Source organism: Salvia splendens, chromosome 13 (genome assembly GCF_004379255.2).
Source record: "Salvia splendens isolate huo1 chromosome 13, SspV2, whole genome shotgun sequence".
NCBI classification, from domain to species: Eukaryota; Viridiplantae; Streptophyta; class Magnoliopsida; order Lamiales; family Lamiaceae; genus Salvia; species Salvia splendens.
In genome coordinates this window covers 24,019,268-24,046,657 of record NC_056044.1, presented here as the reverse complement: position 1 = coordinate 24,046,657, position 27,390 = coordinate 24,019,268, and the positions used below count along the sequence as shown (strand labels likewise).

Genomic DNA, 27,390 nt, shown 5'->3' with positions numbered 1-27,390 from the left:
GCGAGTTATATACACACATGAGATTTACGTAATGTGTTCCTTAAAAAACGGCTGTAAAAGTTTCCTCCACGAAAAGTGAAACGTAAGTAAAGAGTTGAATAGAAATGCAACATATTGGCATTCTTTAGTCTTTACTAAGTTGATTTCTCATTTCAGGCTGGTAGGGTCAAATTCTTTTATTTCGAGTATATGATCTACATGTAAAATTAAGAATTCGATCACAAAAGGCTTATTTTTTAGATCACACTGGGCCGACCCATATTATATGGGCCTGTATTTTTCATTGCCCTCATGCCGACACGACTATGGCTCCTGTAAAATTTATTGAAATATTTCAAAATTTATTTTGTAAATGATCATGTTTTATTCAAACGATGAAAAATATAGTTAATTAAGAATGTATGAGACAATTTATTTGGTCAAACAATTAAGTACTTCCTTTTGGTCAAAAAAAGAGTTTCCATATTTTTACTATGAAATTTCCATCCCCAAATTTTAATATAATTAAGCATGGTAAGAACTTAGAAATTTCCATCCTGCAAAACAGCATATAGAAATTGATGAGGTAATGATTTAGGTACCCTATGTTCTGTAACATATCTTGGACCATGAAGTCAAAGACATGCAACAGAGTTCTCCCACCCACCTGTAATTATTCTCTTCATAAAATTATTGAAAATAAAACAATTAAGAATTGCATGATTCAACCACACCTCCCTCTTGCCTAAACATAAATACTATATCTACATCATAAGCACTTTTAACTATAAAACACACCGCATTAAACCAAGTAGTGCTCCATCACCAAAATCCAAAACACCATGTTGTACCAAGTGGAGCCCACATACCAATTCGCCGCTGCGCTCTCGCCGGAGCATCCCTCGGGAACAGCGACGCCGCCGCTCGCCTCGGTGCCCTTCAAATGGGAGGAGCAGCCGGGTAAGCCCAGACCCTGCACCGACATCATCCTCCGACCCGAACCCGCCGCTAGATGTCTGGAGCTTCCTCCCTGCAGAATTACCAAAATGCCCTCCCCCACCACCGTCCTTGACGGGCCTGATAATCTGGGCCGCCCCAAATTCTCTTCGTTCAGGCTGTTTAGGGAGAAGCAGATTTCCTTCGACAGTAGCAGCGGCAGCGGCGGCGGCAGCCCTCAGAGCTACGTGACGGTCGGGAAGAAGAGCAGTGGAAGGCTGAAAATGAGCAGGTTGTTTGGTAGGAGTTTGAGAGTGAGGAGTGGTGGAAAGGAAGCTGATGAGGGTAGTTTGGGGTTTTCGCCATCTTCGTTTGCTGGTTTTGAAAGTCATGTGGAGGGGAAGAAGATTGCAAGTATCTCTCGGTCTTCGCCTACTCCTCTCTTGGTAATACTACTATACTTTAATTTTATTTTTAGTTCAATACTCGGAAATTAATGCTCATCAGTTATCACATTATCATATCATATGATCCCTACAAATATATCTTTTTGGATTAATTAGGACATGTAGTTGCAATTATATTATCAATTTGTGTTTTTGTTAACTTTGTTCCAAGTAGTGAAGAATTTTTGTGTAAACACATAATTAATTCTAACATCACGGCTCTCTTTCTATCAAGTCAAAACAAGAACAATAGTTGTTCCAAATATGATCAATCCAAGCTGCAGCTAGTAAAATTGTAGTAGTAGTAGTACTTAATGGTCTATATTTATATAGGTAGACAGTTAATGTTATTGAACTTTTTTCGAATGCAATACGTATCTTTTTTTGGTCTCTGAATAATACAAGTCCATACGTATGGACAAACCTCCCTAACTCGTCATTGTTGCCATAAATATTCACGAAAAGATTAACAGTTTGTGTGGCTAATGTGAAACCTTAGTAATTAGGGCAAATGGGAAATTAAATTAGCTAGGGGGCCATCACTATAAATAATCATCTAACCTTCTTGTTCCACGAAAGATGCCATAAATATATTTGTCAAAAATCAATAGAGGAGTGGGTACAACAGTACTGCCCACAGCTTTCATGTGTTATTTTGTCAATGTCCAAGAAAAGGGTAGAAAAAATATGTCCCTTTTGCGAAAAGTAAGATTGTAATTTAGGTTCAATTTGAATTTCATTTTGATTAACTTAGATACTTACATTTATTATACATGTGCAGGCTACTATGTACGAGGGTTTGAAGCAAGCTATACCGTGGAAACGCACTAGAAAATCTAAGAAAGAGGGTTCACTTTAGAATAAGACAAATGTGTTTGGTGTCTTTATGTTGTTTCTAGTAGTATATGTAAATTAGGATTCCATAATTTATTATAATTTGATGCAAGAAACCCGTTGTTTATTTCATTCTAGCATGTACGGTATATAATGGTGTTCTGATACGAGCATTATTAGTTAGATAAATTAGGATTTGCATATATTTTCCATATCTTTGTTTTCTTGTTCATTAAGTTGTTATTAGCATTATAAATAGGAGTTATTGTAATTATTTGAGAAATCAATCAAGAATATCAATATTATCGTTCATTCTCTTCTCCAAAGTGAGAGACTCGTCTTGCTCGACGGGCACTTGCCCGCGACAGACATTTATCGATCGCCGATCTACGGACGCCGATCAACCCGATAGGTGATTTATCCTATCAAATTGGTGCTTTCATCGCGATCTCACCTTCCAACACGCTGATCGAATCACAGCTATGTCGCTGCCCGACGGGAATCCACCGCGCACAGCAACTAGCCACACCGATCGAACCATAGCTACGTCGCTGCCCGGCGGGAATCCACCGCGCACAGCAACTAGTTATGCCTTCCCACCATCTCGAAGTTGATAAGGAGCTTTTCCCTTAACTATGATCGACGAGGATACTTGGCGATTGATAACCTCTCCGGCGTCCAATCGTAGGATCGGCGGAGGTAAGATTTGGCTGTGCGCGGAAACCTTTCCGTCGGGCAGCTCAAGATCAAGTTTAGATAAATCTGAGCGGCTGTGTGCGGGGCTTCCCGTCGGGCAGCGACGTCAGAAGTGAGGGAACCGTGAGACTCTTTAGGGCACAAATAATATTGTATTTCATTGATTCCATAAAATGATAACAATCTATCCTATATATAATACTAGAATTACTACCCTAACTTATTGACCAAGAAAACAATATATGGAAAGATATAGTGAATCAAAAGATAACTAAATACTAAGATATATGGATCGTATCAACTCCCACACGGTTGAAATCCACCTTGTCCTCAAGGTGGGAATCCACGACACCATGACGAGCATCACGACCAGAAGCGTTGGCGAGCTATACCCTCCTAGATCGAACGCACGCCAAATAGGCAAACGTCTCCTGACATAATAATCTCCATCAGATTTCTGAACATTAGTGAAGACAACAGGGTTTGCCGGCATGTTTAGCCCGATGTTAAATGTCTTTGTGGCTAGCAAGCACTTCATAAATCCTCCATGTGGCAGCCTCGTATCATCATCCGACAGCATATTCAAAGCATTCCAGAGAACATTGTCAATGTGCAGTTTCTCATCCTCAACCTGGAGATCCATTGCTTCCAAGTGCAGAGCAAGAAATTCCCAATTTCGTTTGCTAAAACTGACACATATGCCAGGGTCGAAAGCACAGAAACGAATCAATGTGATCCTCTTAATTATATCATCATTCTCTCTGTCGGCCTCCTCTCTAGCAATCTCCGATCCTCCAGTGCAAGTAAGTGCGTAGACCATGACAGATGGATACGATACTTTACGAAGGCAATTCATAGCTTCTTCCATCAAACCACTCTCATCACCACTGAGTAGAATTGTTTCCTTCACGATCGCAGTCGACTTCTCTCCATCTACGGTTTTCCTTTCCCTCGCAACACCATCTTCTAACAAAGTCTCTTCCTTGACAACAATATTGGGGTTGCACGATGCCGAGAACACGACTGGTGGGGACGGTACCTCATCTAACAATTTCCCCTCCTTTGTCATTGAGATCGGGACACCAGCTTGTGGATGTGGATTAGCGGCCATTGTTGGAGTTGTTACGGGCAGTGGTTGCAAAGGTCAGTAAGCCCCCGGTGTGGCGGAGGGCGGCAACTCTATGGGTAATGCTGGACTTGGTTGCTTCGGCGGACGATCTGATCGCATTGGTGGCAGCGGTGCATCAGCAACTGTCAGTGGCGCTGCTAAGCGGCGGTGTCCTGCCTGCGGCGGTGATGTAGACCGCGAGGGTATGTATTCGTGCCACCATTGGTGAAATTCAGCATGGGGATTTCGTGGTGGTACGTCCGACGAATAGGTGGGTTGTCTAATAGTCGAGGTCTTGTATTGCCTCGGCGGTACATATGAGGAATCCATGTTGGTGTAGGGCGGCTGCCCATATAGTGGTGGTTGTGCAGCCGAGGAGCGTGACTCTCTCCAACGCGGCTACTGGAAGTTTGAAAGGGCGGATCCCAGCAAGTTGGACGACACCTAGGGGATGCCTGCAATTTTGTCAAACGACGATCGATTTCTTCAAATTGTGATTCAAACCTGGAGGTAGCGGCATCCAAGAGATCGATCAATTGTTCATAACGCCCCGCTCTAGAGTAGTGCTGCTGTGGCATCTCGAGTCGAGAGGGCGTCACTCGGAGATGTGGTGGCTGTTGTGGGACATAGGACTGGACTCCCCTTGATTGTCTCTGTCGTGGCAGGTCCCAGGGCTGTCTCTGTTACCCCAATTGCTGGTGGTGGGGTCGATATGGCGGGTCCCAACACGTCCGGGGAGCGGCCATGAATTGAATTGATGTATGAAAGAAGATGTAGAGAATTTGTGCTGCTGATCGGAGGTGTAGGCTGAAAAAGTTTTTTTTTTTTAATTTTTTTTGGTAATGGAGATATATGTGGGGGATACGGATGAACAAAGACGGAGGATGAGTACAGGATGAAAGCACCAGTTGATAAGGAGCTTTTCCCTTAACTATGATCGACGAGGATACTCGGCGATCGATAACCTCTCCGGCGTCCAATCGTAGGATCGACGGAGGCAAGATTTGGCTGTGCGCGGAAACCTTTCCTTCAGGCAGCTCAAGATCAAGTTCAGATAAATCTGGGCGGCTGTGCGCGGGGCTTCCCGTCGGGCAGCGGCGTCAGAAGTGAGGGAACCGTGAGACTCTTTAGGGCTCAAATAATACTGTATTTCATTGATTTCATAAAATGATAACAATCTATCCTATATATAATACTAGAATTACTATCCTAACTTATTGACTAAGAAAATAATATATGGAAAAATATAGTGAATCAAAAGATAACTAAATACTAAGATATAGGGATCGTATCATGTTACTACTGAAATAGTAGTAGCTAATACAATTAGTCGTCTCACTGGAATTATTTAGTATTATCAGTATATGAGAACGTTAAGTATATCATTTTAAGATAAGAACAATTTAATACTATTAAAATTCGAAGGCAACATTGTTATACTTAGTCAAAAGGCGACGTATGCAACTATGAAAGGGAAGAATGGGAGGGTGTCATACCTAAAAAACGTGTGATAGTGATCATTGCAAATTAATTGTTTATTTTTGTTTGAAATTAAGACTTGCCATTAATATACATGCATCATTGCAAATTGCAATAACCCTTTCTCTGGAATTATGTGGGAGGCTGCCATAACTTATAAACTAGTGATAGTGATGGGTAATTTTGTAATGTTGGAGAGAAAGAGAGAGATAACGCACCGCATCTCCAGAAAGTCAAAAAGATGAGATATGGTTGCCCATTAATGAACAGTAAAGAAAGAAGCCAAAATAAACAAGAAAAGTAGTAAAAAAGAGAAAGAGATTGCTGTTTGTTTGGCATGCTGGTGTCACATTGGTTATTAGCAGGAAATTAATTCACATTCAAATCCCAAACCCAAATGCATGACAGAGAATTTAGAGTATGTTTTTTCAAATAATTTGCTTCTTGAAGTTAGTGTTGTAAGAGCTGTAATTTTGACCGCAGAAGTCAAGTGACTTTTGGAAAATATGTCGAAACATTACTATGCAAACATTTCATAAGATAGTGCAGTGTATTCTAGATTGTGACACAAATATTAATAAACATTAAATACGATGTATTATGTTATGATAATCATTGGGTTGTGGGGAGTACTAATTTATACGCATAAAGACTATTCAGTTTGCAAAATTATATCTTGAAATTATGTTTGGTTCATAAGATCGAATCTCACAATTAGTCTTAGCTACGCTCTTCCAACTAAAATAATCTTACATATATTAAATTTTAAAAATAAAATATAAAAAATCGAGTAATTCGATTAATTTGGGTATACCCGATAATCCAAAAATCCTATACCCGATCCAGAAACCCGAAAAATCGGATATCGGGTATCCAATTACCCGATATTTCGGGTTGGATATTGGATATCCAATTCCCGATATCCATTTTGACACCCCTAAGTGCAATGTTGAATATCAAATTGAACTAATTTGTTAATTCACACCCACAAACGAATCCCATTATCATCCCAATCCATCCGCTGTGTAAATGCTACTACAGTTTTAGAAAATAGGGGGAAGACAAAATTGTTGTGCGTAGCATATCATAATTGACATTCAATGTTAAGACTTGACTTAAATGGGTAGTGAAAAACCTTAATGTAAAAGTTGCTTCTTGCATATTCAGCTACAGATCAATAAAAACTAAATGTGCATATTTTAAAAAATTATTCCCTTTCCTCAAACAAGCTAGCCATCCGCCTCATATCCTGCCTTAGACCTGTCTCCTTCCGGTGATACCAGCAACAACCTAAAGATACATAAAGGAAAATACTTCATGCATTCCGCAAGACATAAAAGATAAGCCACAAATGAGAAATATCCCCTTGAACTTCCACATACAACTATGCATTCCTATATCTAAGCAGACAGATATACAACAATACGCAAAAACGTTCTGCATAGTAATCCTAGAATCGAACTTCTGATCTCAAACACATGTTTACTCTTTTTGCATAAGAGCATAATATCCTTATTCAAGACAACTAGCTACCTTTATAAACCCACAAGTTGACCTATTAAAACTTGATTAAATATGTCCTCAGATACCACCCAGTCCCCTTGTTCTTCTATGCATTGTCATATAGGATAATAAATCTTTGTAGTTATAGATGAGTCTTGCGTTATAAGATTATCAAGAAAGAGTTTTTGGATGTATAAGTCACACCAATAAACTGAAACTTAGTATATTCAAGCATGAAATTTTGTCTTGGTTGGAAGGGGGGGTCTAGCTAAGGTCTAATGTAACAACCTGCAACATTACCATCTACCAGAACAAAAATATATAAATAATTAAAATTAGGAAGCAATAGTTATAGAATCAGAACACAAGAAGTTAGCAAAAATAGCAGACAGATTCAGGAAAAAGAAACAAAGTATTTTCCTTCTACTTGGAAGTAAAATGGTGCATAATACATAAAATCACTCACATCGCTTAATTGTGGTGGAGGTACCGGCTTGGACGTTTCAAGAGAGTCTAGAAAAGGCCTTACCACAGCTGGAAGGAAGAGTCCTGAAAGCAACCCGACAAACAACTATCTTAATGAGGATAAACTGTGGATAATGATAATTTGATATTCACATCAAGAAAGCATATAATTTCTTGAAATCAAAATACAGCTACAACATCGCTTCCAATGAACAATGCAAAGCCTTTAATAGATGCAACATACTCTCATAAATATAGTAAATTCATCCATTCATTATACACTCTTATTATGCGCATTATTATAATGCTGCAACAAAATGAAGAACATAGACTGAAAAGGAAATCAAACTTCATAGGAGTACGAGTTTATCAAACTCAATTCCAACAATGCAGTGCATCAGTAATCCATAATCGGGCATTTCCTGAGTTGTGGATCTTATGTGAGAGTGAACCAGAATTTGTCCACATTTCTCAATTTCATTATCCTCAAATGGGAATTAGGGCTTAGAAAACGAGAAATGGAAAATCGGCTAATTTCATATCTATTGGAAACAGTTTCGAAAATATCCCGATCATTGAGTCTCGGAACATATATTTCGTATCGAAATCGACGAGCAGAAGCCGCCGAAATCACAAAGCAAAAGAAGAGATACTGACCGATTCCGGCGATGAGGCAGGAAGCGGCAACAACAGGCTCTTGGGCCACAAACATTCTGAGCTTTTCCTTGACCGGCATCTTCTCCGATTGCTCCAAATTATTGCTATTCACTTTTGATCTTCTCTTTTCCTTGTAGCTTAACTCTTTGGCTTCGGCTCGTTTATTTTCACAAAAAACTCGACAAGCTATTTCGCTGTACAGATGCTGCATTAGAAAATGGGCTTTAGCCATTTCTAGCCCAAGAATTGGCAGACTAAGAGAAAGCCCACTAAGTGACAATAGTCCATAAAAATGTTAATAACCCAATATATTTACAACTCGGATAATTCCAACCATTTAAAATTAGCTCCATAGTTTGATGGAGTTCTTTTTTGGAAAGAAATGATACTTCCTCCTTCCCATTGAAGATAACCCATTTTCTTTTTTATTTGTCCCAATTAAGATGAACTATTACAAAAAATAGAAATATCTTTCTCTCTACTTTATTCACTCTCTTTTATTTTACTCTCTCCACTTCATACACAAAATAAAATTGCATAAATTCTCGTGCCGCCCAAATAAGGGGTCATCTTCCTTGGGATGGAGAGAGTATATTTTAATAATTTCACTATTTGTTAATAAATTTAATATTTTCTATATTTATCATGATTTTTCCCTTTTTGACTCGTTTTCCATTTTTTTTAGTTGTGTTTTTTCACTTTATAAATTAGAATCGTTGTTAAATGCATAACTTCCTCCTTTCCTCTTCAGCTAATAGTACTCCCTCCGGCCCGACTAAGATGACACATTTCTTGGTCGGCACGAGATTTTAGGAGTTGTTGGTTATTGTGGTTAATTGGAGAGAGAAAATGGTGTGTGAAAGTATTAAACAGAGAGAGAAAAAGAGTTGAATATTTAATTGAAAAGAGAAAAATTAGTTTGGTGTATTAATTGAAGAGAAAGTTATTAAAAATAGAAATGTGTCATTTCAGTTGAGACAAACTAAAAAGGAAAGACGGTCGTGTCTCTCTGATATCATCCGTCCTGTATTGTCAATTCTTTCAACACTGACGCTGTGTACCAAAAATCGTTAAAATATCTGTAGCAGAATTGTCAAGCAGCTGGGCTGATCCACTCTTAGCAAGGCACATGCCTGGTTTGGCCCGACCAATCAATAAAACGAAGCAGGCCTAGGCCTAGGATGAACTTAGTAGTTGAAACATACTCCAATTGAGCCATTTTCAAACCCAAACTATTTAGAACATCTGCAACGGTGGATGGACGACGTTCGTCCGTCCGTGCCGCTGGCAAGGACGAGCTCCACCTCCGCTGCGCTCGCGCCGCTGGCACGGCGCTGCTCGATGCATCGAGCACGTCCGTGCCAGCGAGCAGCTGACGTAGCGGCACTCGATTGGGCAACAGCATAGCCGTTGCCTTTGAATTATTATTATTTTAATTAAAAATCGGTTTTTAATTTAAAAAACCGATTAAAAATAAAAAAAAAATCACTTCCCAAAAAAATATATCCGTTTTTTACCGTTTTCCATCATTTTAAAAAAAAATATTTCCCCCAAAAATACACATTTTTATCTATAAATACCTCACTTTCACACCCAAAAATTCACCCCACACTACACCATTCTCATCTACACTCTCTAATTTTCATTCTCATTCTCATTCTCATCTTCATTCTCTCATATCCATTCTCAATCTTTCTTCCACTCCTACAGCATAACAATGTCCGGCCAAGGCGATGACCCCCGCCTTCCCACGGTTGGAACCCTGAATGGTTCGGTTCAAAACTGTTTCCTAGTCCGGAAACGGAATATTCGGCCTCTCCTCAAACCCAAAGTTGGGTAGCCCCGACGCCGGCCCGAGCGGTTCCCAACGCCGACCGCAAGGAAGGAAGAAGGCGGCAGCCAACCGCCGTCGAGCCGCGGCTGCAACCGTCGATGCTCCAGTTCCCGCTCCCGTTCCCGTTCCATATGCGCCACCTCCACCCCCACCAACTCGTTGTGGCAGCTTTTGGCCCAACTCAATATGGCCGATAGGTTCACTATGACCCCCTCGCAACTTCGATCGCACGAGGCCATGATATTGAGCCTCCAAAGACAATTGGGGGTAGTGCCGCCAGATGAGTAGTCGTCCACGAGGGTATTTTTAGCTTTTAATTATGTAATTTTTAATTTTTAGGATTTTAATTATGTCTTTTTTATTTTATTTGTAATTTGTAATATTTATTGTCGTTTTTTAATGAATTTTAATTTTATGAAAATGTTTTTGTTTAATTAAACTTTAAATTGAATTGTGATTGTTCTTGCGGAAGAGCACAGTTGTGGGTGTTGTACTCTTGCCAGAGAGCAGCCAAAAAAAGTGGGGTCGGGCCCACAACCGTGCTCGCTGGCAAGAGCACGGTTGTGGGTGCTCTTACGAAGTGGGTTTGGGCTGCGTTAGGTTCAAATTTATCGAGAGGCTTAGACCAAGTCAGGCCTCAAGTTGTCCGACCCGAGGTTGGCCTAGGTCGAGCTGAACTATCCCAACGTAGTTGAAAATTTTAATTTCTAGTTTAACTCACTTATCCTTTAATTATTTCAATCTCGTTATCCATTTATCTCGATGTACTGCCACTAACCACAAGAATTAGTTATTCTCGGAATTTTCACTTAAATTATTAAATTACTATGGTCTTTCCCGTAACTTTTCTTTATATCAATACTTCAAGTCTGATAAGTAAATAAAGCAAAGGACGAAAAAAAAAAAAAAATTAAGCAAAGGACGAAAAGATATGTGAACTAATACAAAACATGAAAAACAATGCTTGGAAGGAATTTTGGTATGCAAAGATATTAAAGAATTTAGGTATAATTGCTAAAGCTCACAAGATTAATTTTAATACCAGACAAGTTTTATAAATCATTACTACATAAAATATTCACAGAGCTCAAATATTATTCCTTTTTGTTTCAACCAAAACAGGTAAACGCATTACACATACAGAGACACACCACTATAGCTGCTATCCTCCTATGTTCAAAATGCCACTCACATACCAATCATGCACAAAATACAATTACGTTTCACTCCACAAAGCTGAACTGTCTGGAAATAAATTTCTAAAATTTACATATTAGTCTACCTATTTATATACAAGAGGAGCAAATGCAGTTGAAAAAGAGCATCTCTCACCATGTTGGTAGCATCCACCCAATGGTCCATCCCAATAGTAATCCAGCACCAACAAGCCCCAAACCTAATGCAAACACGATTGCATACTTGCTAACATCATACCGAGCCCGATGCCTTGGCCGCAGCCTACTCCTCTTGCCCCGATTTCTACAAGACTTCATCCAACCTTTCTTGCTTCTCGCACCTGTCCAACTCCAAGGCGATATCTCGGGAGATGCTGACAGAATTTTGTTGTTTTTGAGTTGCAAATACATGTTCTCCAGTTGCAGAAGTTGGACCCACTGTTTATAGGCAAAGAGCTGCTGTGCTTGCCTGAATACAAGCTTGACGACGTGCTCTCTCTCAGCACAAGCCTGCTTTGCCACTGTCTCGGCTTCTCTGGCACGCGTCTGAGAATGGCGTAATGCTTCCAATAGTCGAGCCTTGCCCATGTCGTCCTCAACTGTATGAGTTTGATTCCTTTCATGTGTATCCCTGGTTATATGATGACAAGTCATATAGTTGTAGACAATGGTTACAGAAACAATTTAACGATGTACCATTGAAAACAAACAACTATACAGAGAAATAGTCCTTTCATGTTTATCACCAGATTGATATGAAGATGATCATGCCAATCAGGGAATCACAAATAGAATAATGTTTGAACATACCCAGTCTTAATCTAATGGAAAAACAATATAAAAAGTCACAAGAGACATTACCTTGATTGAATTTTTGCAGAAGGTAACAAATGCTCATCAGTTATCATCCTAAAGTTCCGGCTATAACTTCCTGCAGATGCTGCCGTAGAAGAACCACGAGTAGCAGAACAGTGGTCATCCCTCATTCCGAACTTCTGAACTGGTAGCGAAGTGGAAATTTCACTATGACTTAGACAACTTAAATCCGAACTCAGATTTTTCTTCACATTAACATTATGAGGAGTGGGAAGGTCACAATTCTCTATAAGGTCGAGTGATTTCTGTGAGACCAAGAATGCCAATTCCTCGGTATCTGCAGTTCGCCACCACGGAATATTTTTCTCAGTCCTAGTCCAAGACGATTCCGTATCAAAATAAAGGTCACCGGAACTTTTGGAACCTTCACTGCTGACAATAAACATGTCTCTTAGCTCTTCCATATCCTCTTCAAATTCAATCCTCATAGGATCTTGCCAATTCTGATGATAGATTGACCTCAACTTCTCCTCTTCAACTTTGATGCCTTTCTTGTCACAAGTAACAATGGTTTTGCACTGATCAACAACCTCATACTCATCTTCGCCTCTTGACATGTCTCCCGAGCTTTCATGGATTCGGCAATCATCGATACTACCTTTCTGGCAACTAAGCTTTTCCTCGGTTAAACCCCTCTGACATCCATAATTTGGTTGTGTTTGCAACCACCATTTTGTATTGGGGGATAAATTAGAATACGAAGGAGTGCGATGAAACGGCAAGGGGTTTGAGTTAGGAATATCTTGGCCACCAGTGGCATTCGGCGGCCCTGTCTCAGTGTGTTTAGCAGAAGGCGGCACTGATGAGCAGCAAGCCAATTTGGGAGCCCTTTTTGCATCTTCTTGAACCAAGCATCTGTTGGCAGTTCTCTGCCAAGCTGCCCTAGCTTCGGCTAGCGCCATTACTCATCCATTCGTTACAATGTCTCTCTACATCTGTCAGAAGATCTCTCTGAGAAAGCATGTAAGAGACATTGTTCAAAGGTTTAGTAAAGAGACACTACCATCATAACTACATAGCAGTAAAATCGACAACTAAAAGGTCGAAAACGGACACAAACCAACCCTGGTTGGTTCCAGCTAATACACATCAACTTTCAAGTAACTCAACAACCAAAAGCTCAGATATTTTATATACCAATACAGTTATCTAATCCAACACATAACTGTCAGATCTAGAGGAATTTTGTTGCATATGAAGTACGAAACATGAATCAGTAACTTCGACGACAATATCTACCAAATGTGATGCTCAGATCTCAGAATTCATTCCAATCGTACAAAAAAGCAAACTTGAAGAATCAAGAGAAAGAGACCTTGTGACACTGTGAAATTGGAATTTGACAAAAATTCAATAACAGGTTTCGATGCTTTCGTCAACGTTGAGCTAGAAAAAGGAAAAACAATGATTCGTCAGTTAAATGTGACTACATCATTTGTAATTCGAATATAGTAAGTAGTAACCATCCCAAATCAAGGTCTATCTTCGGATTCTTACAGAAGACAGGCAATTAATTCATCATAAAAGCCCACAAAGATGCAGCAAGCGAGCAGCATACTAGAATAAATTAGCCCAAGAGAGGAAAACAGAAAAGGAGAAGAAAGAATGAAATCTATAGATACGCGCATAGGCTATAATTGCGAGCAATAAACTCAACTGGCGCGAAATTAACTGCAATTAGAAGACACGCATCCATCGCACATATCTGCAGGAATAGGAATTCATGAGGTTGGATACACAGAAACAGAAGCAAACCTCGTACGATTCCCTGAGATAAAAACGGATATGGATGTGGATCCGAATGAATCTAGTGTGTCGATCTCTACACGTTACCGATTATGTCCGACACACAGAGTGGGGGAGGTGAGTTGGATTTACTTTCTTCAGTTATTATTTCACTGCTGTCGGTTTTTAATAAGCCGCGTCCAAAACCTCGCACCAAATTGAAATTGTATAAATATGCTTCTCCCAAATTAATCTGCCTGCTACAAATAACATTTCCTTCAATACAAAAGCATGAGATATTTTTATAATATTACTATTAAAAATATAGAAACTAGTAGTAATTATTAATTTGTACGCAAACCGAAAGTGGATGGATAGATGGAAGAATGCATAATAATAACGTTGAAAATAAAATTGTATGGGGATTTATTTTGGAGTTATTTAAGATTGATATCTATTCCGGGGATAGCGATAAATACAGCATAACCCTCTTGGTAGTGAAAGTGACATAATATTTTAAGAAGGCTCTATTGTCAAAATGGAATTAATCTATTCGTTTGGTGGTGGTCCATTTTACGTGACTCATCCATCAACCCTTCTATTATTTCCAACTACTCTTTCCGCATTTATGCGGAATAGGATAACTATTGCTAGATTAAATTCACACAAAATACAGTATATCTTTAATCACATCAACTACTTACATCTAGCCAAAATGTTCCGATTGTCAAGAATCCTAGGAGTTTTATTTAGTGAGTAGATTAAAATTAAGGGTGAGATTTTTTGTTTTTTTTTTGTATATTCTAATTTTCAACGAGTATCCTTATGTGATTTGATACTAGACTAGTGCAATTTTGTATTAGAGGTAGGTCAAATTCATATATTAGACGGAGTGAACAAAATCTATGTACAATTCAGAGTGAAAAAGTAATGTATGCCCATAGAATTGAGCATAAATCAAAGTGTGGGGGCAGAGGCAGACCTCCAAAAACGATGTGCAACGTGTAAGGTGGGGTAGTGCCTAATCAGCTAATGCATGCTGACACGTGGTACGTTGAGGTTCATCTCTTGAGTTGCTATTTACTGCTAGTTTTCGGACAAGATTTCAGTGCCTCTTGTGATCATCGGCTTGGATATTGTGGTCGTGTTTTGACTCCGACGTTGCCATTTTTATCATTCCCTCAAACGTCGCCTTCTTCATTCTCACCAACATAATCAAATTTCACACGGAAAATTTAAATATTATTGTAAATTGAGTAAATACCAAAACTGGTGCTATCCATATGCCCATTTTTTGATTTTGGTCATATACTTTATCTTTTGAATTTTTGCACTCTGAACATTTTAATTCAGATCACAATTGGTCATACACTAACAATTTCATCAATTTTTAAACGATTTTAACTCGATTTTCAATTCAGATCACAATTGGTCATACACTAACAATTTAATCAATTTTTAAACAATTTTAACTCGATTTTGACCGATTTTTAAATGGTTTTAACCCGAATGGAACTGTTAAAACCGTCAAAATCGGGTTAAAACCGTTTAAAAATTGACGCAAAATCGGGTTAAAACCGTTTAAAAATTGACGGAATTGTTAAAGTAGGACTAATTGTGATCCGAGTTTAAATATTCAGGATGCAAAAATTCAAAAGATAAAGTATATGACAAAAATCGTAAAATAGGCATATGTTCAGGACCAGTTTTGGCATTTACTTTTCGTAAATTCTTGTAAATTCTCATTTCTTTGCTTGAATGCAGCATCTAAATACGTGACTTGGAAATCATGTGACTTGCCTCCAACAACGGTCGATTCCCAAAAATGTTATAGGATGACTTTCAAAATTTGACATATAAATCAACAACAAAAAAATCTTTAGTTATAATGCGAAGTGATAGACAACAAATCCAAAATAAAGAGATATCTAGATATGCTCCTAGGGATAAATTAAAATACCGCTTGATAGCATATCTTAATTCTGTAGATGATATGAACTTCACATCTTCTAACAAATTACATTTATTCGACATTTGAATATTGATTGGATAAAATAGTTATAAAAGCCTTGAAAACCATAAGAAAATTCAAAACTCTCTCAACAAATTATTCATCCAAAATTGTTGAACAACATGTCAAGGAGGAGAAAATAGCATAGATGAAAACTAGAGGAGAATTCAAAACTCTCTCCAGAAATTATTGATCCAAAATTGTTGAACAAAATCAACTCTCTCCAGAAATTATTGATCCAAAATTGTTGAACAAAATCTCAGGAAGGGGAAAACAGCATAGATAGGAGAATTCAAAACTCTCTTCAGAAATTATTGTTCCAAAATTGTTGAAATGTTGTAGTAACGGTTTTGGAACAATAACTTCCAGAATTTTGAATTCCAAAATTGAGAATGATTCCAAAACAAACGCACCCTAAGGTTCATACAGGGATAAGAATATGTGATTTAAAAGCTTAGAGCTAAAGCGGGCCTACTTTGTATTTTAATTTAGTTTATGACGTAATTAGCTTAGATAGTCAGTAATATATGACCTGTCCCTTGTGGACATATTCTCTACCTTTGCGGTGTCTCCCATTTTCATCACCCCAAATTTGTGTCTTTTACCACTGTCCGCAATTAGATGTCTCAATTTACGCATTTTATTATAAAACTAAGTACAGAAATGGGATTAACATTCTATTATTTTTATCCATCAAACTTTCCTTTATATTTATAAAAACATGTACAAACTCAACTGAGACTCGGGACAAAGGGAGCATTTCACGTATTCATATCTTGACCTGAATCAAAGAGAGATAGAGTCCTCCTCGCCACGGCGTTCTTTACTTTGCTAGACTGGTGCTCCTGCGTCAATATTCCCACTTCCGGCGACAAAGATTGCCCTCTCATGCTTGCCTTGGTTGCAGCGGATGCCAATAAAGCTCCCTTCCCCCGCACCCCAAACACTATCTGTGTTCTTGTACAATAATTGTTGCTTCCACGTATCTATTTTGGAATTTGGACCAAGTTCCTTCTAATTACAATTTTAAATTCCTTCTTCTTTTGACAAAGATGAAGTGACCTATCAAATTGCATTTCAACACGAAACCTTTCTAATAAGAATGACAGTACAAAATATCTACATGGGAACTGAAGTTGCTTCCCACTAATTTATTACAATATCAAAGTAACTAATCCTTACAATGATGTATGAAGGGAAAGGCTAGGGATTCACCTTCTGTGAAGTCCAGAGCTTCTTTCCGCTGTCGCTGGCTATTGACGTGAACACCAACCTCTCATTGCTTTTCAAATTTAGATAGTCAACCTGTAGAGGAGAGACGTATTCCAAATCATCAACAATCACATTATGAAACACCAGCAGATTTGGTTGATCAAGTTGTTCAATCAAGATAAGAATGTATGTGAACCTGATGAGGGTCAAATAGGAGCAGGCAAAATGCAGCAACTGGTCCAATGGAAGGATCCAAAGAGGGAGACTGGGATGATTGTTCACTTGCAACAGCAGGCAGTCCTGGAGAGGCCCCAACATACTGCACTCTTGATCTAAGGGAAGATGCAAACCATGATTTCTCTCTTTGCTGCATTACCATTTCATATATACACATCAATTCTCTTGTTTTTGAAAAACACAATCCAACTATATACCTTTTCTGTAGATAGCATTTTAATTAAGGGAATCACCTCAAGTTTGAGTGGATCAGGAGTAGTTCCATCTATGACATCCACCACTCCACTAATCCGGAATTGCTCCCATGATTCCATGAAGTACCAACATATCTATATAAATGCAAAGCATTTCCACTCAAAAGGAATTCCAAGGTAATTAATCTACCAGTTGAAACTGATCTAAATACAAGAAACCAAAGATACATGTAATGTACCTCAGTAAAAGGGCAGTGCTTGAGATCATTTATCTGCAATATTTTAGTTAAATATCACAAATCGAGAGCAACGGATTATCTAAAGCATGAACATGAAAGAATATGCAACTCCACAAAATAAAAACATGTATGCATGGCTTCAATTAGATACTAGTATATTTGTAATCAAAATAAAGGGCATCATCATTTATAGATGGGAAAATGACCTTGCGGGTTCGAGTGTCGGTGTTGATCAGAATCTTATCACCATCATCCTGAAATCCTCTGATTACAATAGACCAAGAGGAATTCAATTAATTAAACGGAAAAAAGATCCAAACTTTATATCACACACCGAACCAGAAACAAACCTGAAAACAACAGTGCGATTAGAGGGTCTGTTATTCGATGAAACAGTTGCCTAATAATTGTCAAATGTGAAAAAGGGAAGATGGATTAACGCAATATTTGAAGAAGATGGGATTGCAGTTGCAAGTGGAATTGAATAGGATATAAAATGCGCGTACGAGCTGGAAGTAGGAGTGGTGCTTCAGATGGGAGTTGGCCTCAATTGAACTGAGAAGGAGCTGTTTCCATGGCGCCGACGAGCTGCCCATTTGCTGTCACTGTCGCAGGCAGGTTAGCCTATCTCGCGGAGTTGAGGATTTTGATGTGGAGGAAATAATTAGTGCGGACGCAGGAAAATACTTGTACAGTGGCTGGTAGGGGCTCTTAGGTGTCTCCAATTGTTAAGCATGTGGCCCTGCCCAAGCCAAAAAACATGGCCTAGGCTATAAAACTTGGTTAGGCCACCAAAAAAACTTATCCTCCCTAACATTGGACAAGCCCAAGTCACAAATTAATTATTTTTTCATTTTTTTATATTTTATTTTAATTAAAATAAAAGTTATCGAACTATAATAATTATAAAAAAATGCATAATTTAATAATAAAATATTTTGAATATATTAATAATGTGTTTGAGGTGAAAATGTGTGGAATGAGGTATTTATAAATAATTTTGAAATTATTAAAAAAAATTCAAAATTGGGCTGAGTCGCGGCTCTCGGCCGCCACAATAGGGAGCCGCTGCCGAGCCATACGCGAGCCACGAGCCACGGCTCCCCTATTGGAGACACTCTTAGAGCATCCACAGTAGGACGGATATCCCCACGGACAAGCACTAGGACATCCCAAAAACCACTTCCTGTCACGTCACTAGGATATCCCACTGCACAATAGCGGACAAGCACTAGGACATCCCGGCGGATAAATACAATAATCAAAATTCACACGCGGCTTATACTAGTAGTAGTAATTTAGGGCAATTTCTAAGTTAGAACATTTACACAAAAATATAAACAAAAAAGTTAGCATGACCGAGATGAATGAAGATCTATCGATATCATGTATGAGATGTGTAATTGAACATGAAGAAGTAGAGTAAGTACATAATTTTATTTTGGAAGTAAAAAATTAAGCTCAATTTTAGAAATCACAGGTGCAGAAGAGAGAAAAACAGGTTGATTCAAGAGTTTTGATTTTTGAGAATAAGATGAGGGTGTTTATTGATTAAAATGAGTGAGACTACTTTGAATGTGACAAAAATAACAAATAAAAATTTGCTATTATCCATCTGTTTCGGTTGATTACTGTATTTCGTTTCCCTAACTTGCAATGCGTCAAACCCGTAATTAGCCATGGAACAACTGGTTATCTGTTTTTCTAGTTTTTTTCTTATAGTAATTTGAGTGAAGTTAGTTGTGGTTCGACCGGTGGTCAATGATTATGGTTAGATCATTGAATAATCACTACCTTTTTTATTCAAATATAATTTCAAGGTCTCTTCTTAGAGCATCTCCAAGAGGAGAGGTAAAGTAATACAAGTATCATATTTACCTTTTTTTCATGAAAAATTATTCTCCAAGGGGAAAGGTATTTGAGAATGTATTATATATTTTCTCATTTTGAAGACCTCTCCATCAATGTAGAGGTAAAATCTTATAACTACCACATTTGCCTTCTTTTCATGAAAAAATCATTCTCTAAAAGCAAGGTATTTGAAAAGGTATTACACTTTATATTTTTTAATACATTTTATATTATTTTATTTTAAAAAAATCATTTACCTTTCTATATACTCCCTCCATCCCACTTAAAATGCAATATTTGGACAGAGTGGATCACCTCCCCCACCTCATACACCATTTGCTACCCCATCAATAAAATAATGTCATGTGTTTATTATTTATAATGACAAATCTCCTACATCATTTGCTACCCCACTAATATAATAGTGTCATGTGTATATTCTTTAAAATATAAAATTAAGGATTAAAATTTCCATAAATACTTATATATCTTCTACTATAAAGATATAATATTTCCATGCAGAGAATAGAAATAAAAGAAAATAAAAACAATACCTTAAATGTTAAACGCTAAAGTCATTAATTTATCATTCACATATAAAAACCAAACGCCTAAAACTTTTGAACTTTACGGCGCATCAAAACATCAAAATTGCTTCAATTTAATTCTCCAACTCCAAGGATTTCCAAGGACATCACGCTTAGTGCATAGGCAAAACTAGAATTGAAGTTATTTCAATGTTTGAATCATTATATTATCCAATTTGTGATATGATTTTTTTGAATTTGTTTTAATTAAATGATCTTTATTAGTTCCATGCACATAATATTATATTATTATTCAATTTTTGATGAACACATGAAGCTTTTGAATTCATTTTAACTAAATAATCCGATTAGTTCCATGCATATAATATTTAGATTTATTTAAATGCACAAAAGAAGATTATATATTGAAAGCAGATGCACAAAAAGGAGATTATATATTCAAAATAAATTAAATGAGTGGTAGAAGAGATATTACTACTGCCGTTTGAAATTTTAATCCTTAATTTTATATTTTAAAGAATATACATGTGACACTATTATATTAGAGGGGTAGCAAATGATGTTGGAAATTTGTCATTATAAAGAATAAAAACATGACACTATTCTATTGGTAGGGTAGCAAATGGTGTATGGGGTGGGGGAGGTGATCCGCTTATCGGGAGGCGGTACGGGGTTTTATGTAGTGTTGTTTTGTGAGTTAATGAAGAGATAGTAAAGTAAGAGAGATAGAAAAATAGAGATATAGTTGTTTCCATTTTAGGAAATGTTTCATTTTTAATGGGACAACCAAAAAAAGAAAATGTTTCATTTTTAATGGGACAAAGAGAGTGCCTTTTTTTTCCTTTGGAATATGGTACTCCCTCCGTTCCATGTTAATAGAGTCATTTTTCTATTTTAGGAAGTTCCAAGTTAATTGAGTCATTTCTATTTTTGACAAAGAGTAATTCTCGTTTTTACTTTATTCTCTCTTCATCTCTCTTACTTTACTCTCTCTTACTTTTTTCACCATCTATTTAACACAATATTCTTAAATTTCGTGCCGAAAAGAAATGTCTCTATTAACAAGGAACGGAATGAGTACTTTTTAGAATGGTATATTTCACTTTTTGAGAAGGTATATAGATCATATACCTCTTTCATTTACCCTTCCTTAGTTCCTAGTTGGAGATGCTGTTAGGAATTATAAAAAAATAAATTATATGCGTTGTGTTATTTTACTATTATTACCAATGATTTCTTTTTCACCATATCTATCTTAGAAATGTTGTTTGTTTTTCATGTTTCCTAATTTGTTTTTGTCCCAATGAAGTTCCTAGCTATATTTGTTTCAAACATTATGTAAATTATCAATATCCTTAATAGTCAGCATATGTATCTGGGGCTGTGTTGCGGTCAACTATATGAATTTAATTATTAAGGTCTGAAAAAAAAACCATATGAATTTTGTATGAATGAGTATTGCCTTTTTAATTAGCTAGTGTGTTTTGTTGGCAAAAGTTAAACAAAGTTTGTTAATTTTCCTTTGGGGATGTGAAAATGACAATTGAGTATGTGAACATAATCTTATTATATTAGTATGTCTTTTCATATTGCTTGATGTTCATATGAACTGCAGAACAACAATAACGAAAGTTAATGACACAAAACACTAATTTGGGAATAAACAACTTTCACAACAAAAATGCAATATTAAATGAATTTCAAAATAAGAAATGCAATAGTTAAAATAATGAGTCGTGGGAACAAGCCTTCATGTGCCAAATGAAAATTTTGGCATTGTCTTTAATGAAAAAGAGAAATAAAATCTATAATGTTGAAGCATTTTGTTGTCAAATGAAATTGAAAAAAGGAAATACAATGATCGATGTAAAGAGGAATGGTTGTTCGTATGCCAACCTCCATGTGCCATGATGAATTTGTCAATGTATTTAATGAAAAAGAGAAATAATATTATGGGTAAATTCTATTCATAGATTAACATTTATTTTGAATTTTTGGCTGGCATATGATATGCTTAAAAGTTTGTTTAAAAGTGATAGAGATGGGCAAATGATTGAACTTTAAAACAGAAGAAAACCTAAGACTGACCAACCTCAAATAACACTCTTGATTTCCTCTACGATCCTCCAACATGATTTCACACATTCAAAATCATTTTAGGAAATCCAAGCAACCCCAGACAGCCATGTATATTTACTAGACTACCAACTGATACCAGCAACCTAGCCAAAGACACAATCTCTGATTTTGACACTTTGCTACCCTTATTTCTTCACTACCTCACCATGTATAAGTATACGTATACCTATCTTCGAATATATATTCTACATAGATCGAACATGGCCAAGGAGAGCGAGCCGTGGGAGTGGAGGATGAGCTTCCCTGATGGCATGTCAATGCTTTTCATCTCCGAGTGCATTCCTCACACCCCTGGATTCATTGTGGGCTTGTTGTTCAAGTCTTTGGAATTGATGCAAAGTGGTTGGAGATATGGAACGAGCGAGCCTCGGAAGATAATCCATTGCTTCAAAGTTGGGATGGCCATGTGCCTCGTCTCCTTGCTTTACTATGTTAACCCTTTGTATGAAGGAGTCGGAGGGAATGCTATGTGGGCTGTCCTCACCGTTGTTGTTGCTTTCGAGTACACCGTAGGTAGGCATCTCAATATGCTAAAAATTTACTAAAATCTGACAATATTATGCTTATATCGTGCAACAATGCTAGGTGCAACCATTTGTAAATGTGTGAACAGAACAACTGCAACTTTCATCGCCGGGGCACTAGGTGTTGGTGTGCATTGGGTAGCTACCCGGTTCGGGAAGGCGTGGGAGCCCATAATCCTCCAAGGCTCAGTTTTTGTCTTCGGTATTGTTTGAAATCCCGTTGTCTTCTCTCATCAATTCATTCTAGAGCCATCTAGAAACATTTACCATTGCTATGTTTTGTTACAGCTTCATCAGCAACTTTCCTTCGGTTCCTTCCATCAGTGAAAAAACATTTCGACCATGGAGCTCTCATCTTTATCTTTACCTTCATACTCATCTCGGTCTCTGGATATCGCGTGCCAGACTTGTTTGACTTCGCACAACACAGACTGTCTAATGTTGCGATTGGCACCTCCATCTGTGTTGTCACCAGCATCTTCTGCTGTCCTGTTTGGGCGGGAAACGAGCTTCACAGCCTCATTCTAAACAACATGGAAAAACTTGCCGACTCTTTGGATGGTAAGAGAACATTCATACATATCTTGAAACTAGAATCGCCTTTGATTTGATTCTTTTGCTGAAAATTATGCAGCATATGTAGCAGTATACCTCCGGGATGATGCAGATGACATGAAGAAGGAAGCTTCTAAGGAGAAACTGGTAGGATACAGAAGCGTTCTTGATTCCATGTCTACTGAAGAATCCTTGGTATGCTTTCACTGCAATTGAATATATCATCAAGCTCATTATCACAATCAAAACTATGTATATAGATTGCTTTTATGTTTCTCTTACAGGTTAATTACGCGAGATGGGAACCTGCTCATGGAGGCTTCAGTTTCAAACATCCTTGGAAGGATTACCTCGAGCTTGGGACTTTACTCAGAAGCTACGCTAACTGCATCGACGCCCTCTCTGGTATTGTCTCGGACACAAAGGTAGTAAGTGAATCGCATTGATTTGAGACATGCTTGGACCTCTTTGATTCCACCACTCTTGCTGACTTTTCCAATCACAGGCGCCAGCTTTCTTGAAGATGCAATTCAGCACTGTGTGTCTGAAGCTGAGCTTGAATTCCTCAGCAGTCCTACGGGAGTTGGTGGTCGTTGTCCGCACATCAGCAGAATCACCCAAGATCGGTCTTAGGCTCAACGAGATGTGTGTGGCAGTTCAAGAACTACATAATGCTCTCAAGGCGTTGTCTAACCAAAACACTGTAGCAACAGAAACGAAAGCAGAGGAGTTTAGTGAAGGCAAGGGAGAGTTAAATGTCTTACCATTTGTAGCAATCGTCCAGCTAGTCACATTGTCATCATTGTTGATAGAGATAGTTGCAAGAACAGAGAAACTAGTAAAGGCTGTAAATATACTGGCTCATAAAGTAACTAGTTCAGAGTAGCTAGAAAAAGAGAATCAATTGATAGCATAATCCAGTTGTGTGAATGATAATAGTTTGTTCAGTACATGAATGTTATCTGAGAAGTTGTCTTTCTAAAATTGCATCTTGAGCAGCTACTCCTTCATTATTCTCCCAACGGACGCTCCCGGCTAGATCCTCCACGGCCACCTTGATGACATCCGTACGGACTCCAATATCTGTGGCGTACCTGCTCACACAGTACATCCCTGCGGTCACTGTAGCCATCCCGACCGGGCTAGGCACTAGGAATTTCAAAGGGGACGAAAGGAGAGCTGCCAATGGTGCTCCAATCACAGAGGAGGCCTGCCCGCTTCTTCCAACCCCAAGCCGGTCAACAGTTAGTAGCCCCGTCTTGCAGTAAAGGGCAAAGTCCTCACAGTTGTTCTGAAACACATCGTAGTTCCCAAATCCATTCTGGAGCAGATACATTGCTCGGTGAATGACCATGTCAGTAGGGTCGGATGCAGCAGTTGTGCAGGTGCCTCCACGCACTTTAGCAATAAACACAGACGGGGTCACTCCATACTCAAAGCAATAAAGGGAGCCATTACGGAGAAAGCAATCTAGACAAGAGAGGACAACTCCGCTATCTGGATGCCTGAATCCACAGTCGGGAAAGGTCGGACATTCTTCATTTTCGTCGTATACTTCAGAGTTGGAGCTGGAAGCGTTTCCAACGCGGGTGAAATGCACCACTTTGCTACCCCCAACAAAGATACCTGCATAATCACACATTAAAAGGTCTAAGCCACACCATATTTACGAGTAAGTTAAACGTAGCACGACATTAGCAGAAAATACATGGCAACACAAGCGTATAACACCTAAAAAGAAGCCATCACTGTAATTGCAGCCACCTCTGTATATAGGTACAGCAAGTATCAACAAAAAACTTCAAACATATCAAAGCAAAAAATAGGATGGGATTACATCCTTAAATGTTCACTCCAAAAATTCAAATACTTCGCCCCAAGTAACAAGAAATACCATTCAGGAAAAAATACTCTTTTGCTTCATTAACACAAATTCTTTCTGTATGAAGCAGCAGAGCAGTACAATTACTAAGGCTGCTTTAACACCCTAAGTCACACATTATGTAATTTAGGTTTGCAACGAAAAACAGCTCTACTGTGCCATATTTGGTCTAGCCAACTCAAATTCAATTCATGTGTCGACTTAGCATCTCAATTACTAATGTTTTTTCACTCTCCACTATCACTTATCATCTTAAAAAGATGAGTGAAGAATAAACCAGCAGCATATACTCATGGATCTAGCTAGTTTGAGGTGATTTAACAATATGAAAATGAAACAAAACTAGAAATGCAAAGAGTCAACTGGATGAGTTGAAAAGAGAATTCCACAATCAGAATTCAAGATTGATGATATGAACATCAAAATTGCAGCAAATCAAGGCATGAGAAGACGCAGGATTAAAATGAGAAACCAGAAGGGCAAAATGCACAATCGAAACATAACCAGAAGACAAAATCAACTTCGTAAAAAAAACATAAGAAAGAGAAAGAAGAATAAAAAGGAACCGTGATGGGAGTAAGCAAAGACGGCTCTGTAAGTGTAGATATGATCCCCAGGCTTGATTTCATGCTTCTCCACTCTGTTTGTAAGCAGACCCATAATTCGGCAATGCACTCAAAAAATCACTGCAACTTCTCAGCAACCTACAAAGAATTGAACATCATTATAGCAATGCCTTGTACTTCTGTGCCAAAAAAGAAAAAGGCGAAATCATAGTGACATCATTCCCACGTGTAGGGATGCAATTGGTTCATCAAGCATTAGCTCAACAACTCACTTAAATGAATGAATCATGGAGAATAGAATATTAGTACTTCGCATTGACGATAATGGATGTTGGCCATTCTGGTATCTCTCTCATCATTTTGTGCGTGGGTTAGGGGCTGCTGAGGTATCTCCGGTGGCTTTCACCTGGCAATAGCCGGCTATAAACTCCTCCTACCACATTATCAGTATTAAAAATCCTTCTGTCACATCATCAGGACAAGCAAATAGCCCAGCAATAGCCTAATCACATCACCCCTAATTATATAAAATAAATAATTGACAATCACACAAAATACGGAATTAAATGTACGACACAGATACAGGAAAATTGAATAATATTATTTAAATTAAAAAAAGTACAATAAAAAAATACATTAATTTTAAAAAAATTTACATTAAAAAAATACATTAATTTATAAAAAATTACATTATTTAAAAAAAACACGACCTCCGCCTCACTCCCCGGCATACTCCCCCCGGGTGCCATCCCTGGCATCATCTGCTGCCACGGGTACATGTTGTAGTACCCGGGCATCGGACCCCATCCACCTCCCACGGGTACCGGGGGAGTTTGAGACCCGTTCGTCACTGGAGTACCTTCGTTGTTGTTCTCCATTTCGCGTTATTGATCTTGTATAAAAATTAAAATAGAGAGAGTACTCGTTAAAACAAGCGGGGTGAATGAAAATGACGTGCAAATCGCGTATATATAGTGTTTCGAAAAAAAAAATTAAATTCGCTCGCCGAACGCTCGCCGGTCCTGAACCTGCAATGGCGGCGAGCGGACCGGCGAGCGCTGGCGAATTGGCCAGCGCTAGTCGATTTTTTCGCCGAAATGGCGCTCGCCGGTTCCAATGGTTCGGCGACCGCCGGAAATCGGCTAGCCGGCCCGCTCGCCGCCATTGGAGATGCTCTCAATTCTGGTCTCTCTCATCAATTTCTAAATTTATTGATCTCGAGAAATAATTTAGAAATTATTCATTGGATTCGTAAATCTGAAAGAACTGGTTTACATCCTCAATTTTGTGTTTCTTCGGAGGTTTTAATAAATAGAGCATTCTTGTAGGGTTGCTGTTTATCCCATTACGAGCACCCGCATCGCGTCTTGATGCGGGCTCTATCTTGTCTCGGAGAGACGAGACAGCATCGAGACAACGATGCGGGCTCCGTCTCGTCCCCAGCCCGTCCCTTGTCTCGCCGCGGAGAGGCAGTGCGCGAGACAGCTCGCCACACGCGTTGGCCACGTGGCGAGCGTTAGTTCGTCCGTGACGCCCACTCGCCAGCCCACGAGTGAGGGTTTTTAATTTCCGTTGAAAATATTTTTTTTTGTTTTTTTTTAAAAATTCTGGAAAAATTCAAAAAAAATCCCAAAAATATACTAGCTATTTATAGCCATTTTTAGAATTTTTTAATTTTTTTGTATTTTTTAAGACCTCAATCACTTCTATAAATATCAA

The 27,390-nt window shown here is 38.3% G+C and overlaps 5 protein-coding genes across 12 annotated transcripts; 2 read left to right on the top strand and 3 right to left on the bottom strand.

Moving 5' to 3' along the window:
- The first annotated feature begins 707 nt into the window (after window positions 1-707).
- LOC121760179 (uncharacterized protein At4g00950-like) lies at window positions 708-2,327 on the top strand. The gene is made up of 2 exons (XM_042155804.1): window positions 708-1,361; window positions 2,143-2,327. Exons 1-2 carry the CDS (start codon window positions 822-824, stop codon window positions 2,218-2,220), a joined length of 618 nt encoding a protein of 205 aa, XP_042011738.1. The 5' UTR covers window positions 708-821; the 3' UTR covers window positions 2,221-2,327.
- Window positions 2,328-10,987: 8,660 nt separating this feature from the next.
- LOC121762257 lies at window positions 10,988-14,126 on the bottom strand. 5 transcript variants are annotated; one of them, XM_042158071.1, is made up of 4 exons: window positions 13,744-14,126; window positions 13,304-13,374; window positions 11,974-12,939; window positions 10,988-11,743 (listed from the first exon to the last, which is right to left on the bottom strand). In XM_042158071.1, exons 3-4 carry the CDS (start codon window positions 12,888-12,890, stop codon window positions 11,266-11,268), a joined length of 1,395 nt encoding a protein of 464 aa, XP_042014005.1. In that variant the 5' UTR covers window positions 12,891-12,939; window positions 13,304-13,374; window positions 13,744-14,126; the 3' UTR covers window positions 10,988-11,265. The 5 variants fall into 5 exon arrangements, with proteins under 5 accessions (XP_042014005.1, XP_042014007.1, XP_042014004.1 ...); XM_042158073.1 differs by having other exon boundaries at window positions 11,974-12,923; XM_042158070.1 differs by having other exon boundaries at window positions 11,974-13,374.
- Window positions 14,127-16,388: 2,262 nt separating this feature from the next.
- LOC121761123 (pyridoxine/pyridoxamine 5'-phosphate oxidase 2-like) lies at window positions 16,389-18,290 on the bottom strand. 3 transcript variants are annotated; one of them, XM_042156719.1, is made up of 8 exons: window positions 18,113-18,290; window positions 17,957-18,006; window positions 17,813-17,870; window positions 17,607-17,639; window positions 17,371-17,502; window positions 17,133-17,303; window positions 16,907-17,029; window positions 16,389-16,786 (listed from the first exon to the last, which is right to left on the bottom strand). In XM_042156719.1, exons 1-7 carry the CDS (start codon window positions 18,200-18,202, stop codon window positions 16,928-16,930), a joined length of 636 nt encoding a protein of 211 aa, XP_042012653.1. In that variant the 5' UTR covers window positions 18,203-18,290; the 3' UTR covers window positions 16,389-16,786; window positions 16,907-16,927. The 3 variants fall into 3 exon arrangements, with proteins under 3 accessions (XP_042012653.1, XP_042012652.1, XP_042012654.1); XM_042156718.1 differs by having other exon boundaries at window positions 16,391-16,786; window positions 16,940-17,029; XM_042156720.1 differs by having other exon boundaries at window positions 16,396-16,786; window positions 16,940-17,029; window positions 17,407-17,502; window positions 18,113-18,289.
- Window positions 18,291-22,040: 3,750 nt separating this feature from the next.
- On the top strand, window positions 22,041-24,109 carry LOC121760110 (aluminum-activated malate transporter 10-like). Its single transcript, XM_042155723.1, has 6 exons — window positions 22,041-22,657; window positions 22,730-22,870; window positions 22,957-23,229; window positions 23,303-23,418; window positions 23,508-23,648; window positions 23,729-24,109. Exons 1-6 carry the CDS (start codon window positions 22,291-22,293, stop codon window positions 24,107-24,109), a joined length of 1,419 nt encoding a protein of 472 aa, XP_042011657.1. The 5' UTR covers window positions 22,041-22,290.
- LOC121760111 (protein LEAD-SENSITIVE 1-like) lies at window positions 23,786-25,883 on the bottom strand. 2 transcript variants are annotated; one of them, XM_042155725.1, is made up of 3 exons: window positions 25,672-25,883; window positions 24,175-24,849; window positions 23,786-23,924 (listed from the first exon to the last, which is right to left on the bottom strand). In XM_042155725.1, exons 1-2 carry the CDS (start codon window positions 25,763-25,765, stop codon window positions 24,182-24,184), a joined length of 762 nt encoding a protein of 253 aa, XP_042011659.1. In that variant the 5' UTR covers window positions 25,766-25,883; the 3' UTR covers window positions 23,786-23,924; window positions 24,175-24,181. The 2 variants fall into 2 exon arrangements, with proteins under 2 accessions (XP_042011659.1, XP_042011658.1); XM_042155724.1 differs by lacking the exon at window positions 23,786-23,924 and having other exon boundaries at window positions 24,107-24,849; window positions 25,672-25,882.
- Between the last annotated feature and the right edge of the window lie 1,507 nt (window positions 25,884-27,390).

Coding starts and splice junctions, on each gene's coding strand:
- LOC121760179 (XM_042155804.1), top strand. CDS start 822: ATGTTGTACCAAGTGGAGCCCACATACCAATTCGCCGCTGCGCTCTCG. Junction 1,362..2,142: donor CTTCGCCTACTCCTCTCTTG/GTAATACTACTA, acceptor ATACATGTGCAG/GCTACTATGTACGAGGGTTT.
- LOC121762257 (XM_042158070.1), bottom strand. CDS start 12,890: ATGGCGCTAGCCGAAGCTAGGGCAGCTTGGCAGAGAACTGCCAACAGA. Junction 11,744..11,973: donor TCTGCAAAAATTCAATCAAG/GTAATGTCTCTT, acceptor TCATATAACCAG/GGATACACATGAAAGGAATC.
- LOC121761123 (XM_042156718.1), bottom strand. CDS start 18,202: ATGGGCAGCTCGTCGGCGCCATGGAAACAGCTCCTTCTCAGTTCAATT. Junction 18,007..18,112: donor ACCACTCCTACTTCCAGCTC/GTACGCGCATTT, acceptor GACAATTATTAG/GCAACTGTTTCATCGAATAA. Junction 17,304..17,370: donor AAATGCTATCTACAGAAAAG/GTATATAGTTGG, acceptor ATGGTAATGCAG/CAAAGAGAGAAATCATGGTT.
- LOC121760110 (XM_042155723.1), top strand. CDS start 22,291: ATGTATAAGTATACGTATACCTATCTTCGAATATATATTCTACATAGA. Junction 22,871..22,956: donor AGGCTCAGTTTTTGTCTTCG/GTATTGTTTGAA, acceptor GTTTTGTTACAG/CTTCATCAGCAACTTTCCTT. Junction 23,649..23,728: donor GTATTGTCTCGGACACAAAG/GTAGTAAGTGAA, acceptor TTCCAATCACAG/GCGCCAGCTTTCTTGAAGAT.
- LOC121760111 (XM_042155725.1), bottom strand. CDS start 25,765: ATGGGTCTGCTTACAAACAGAGTGGAGAAGCATGAAATCAAGCCTGGG. Junction 24,850..25,671: donor CTTTGCTTACTCCCATCACG/GTTCCTTTTTAT, acceptor GTGATTATGCAG/GTATCTTTGTTGGGGGTAGC.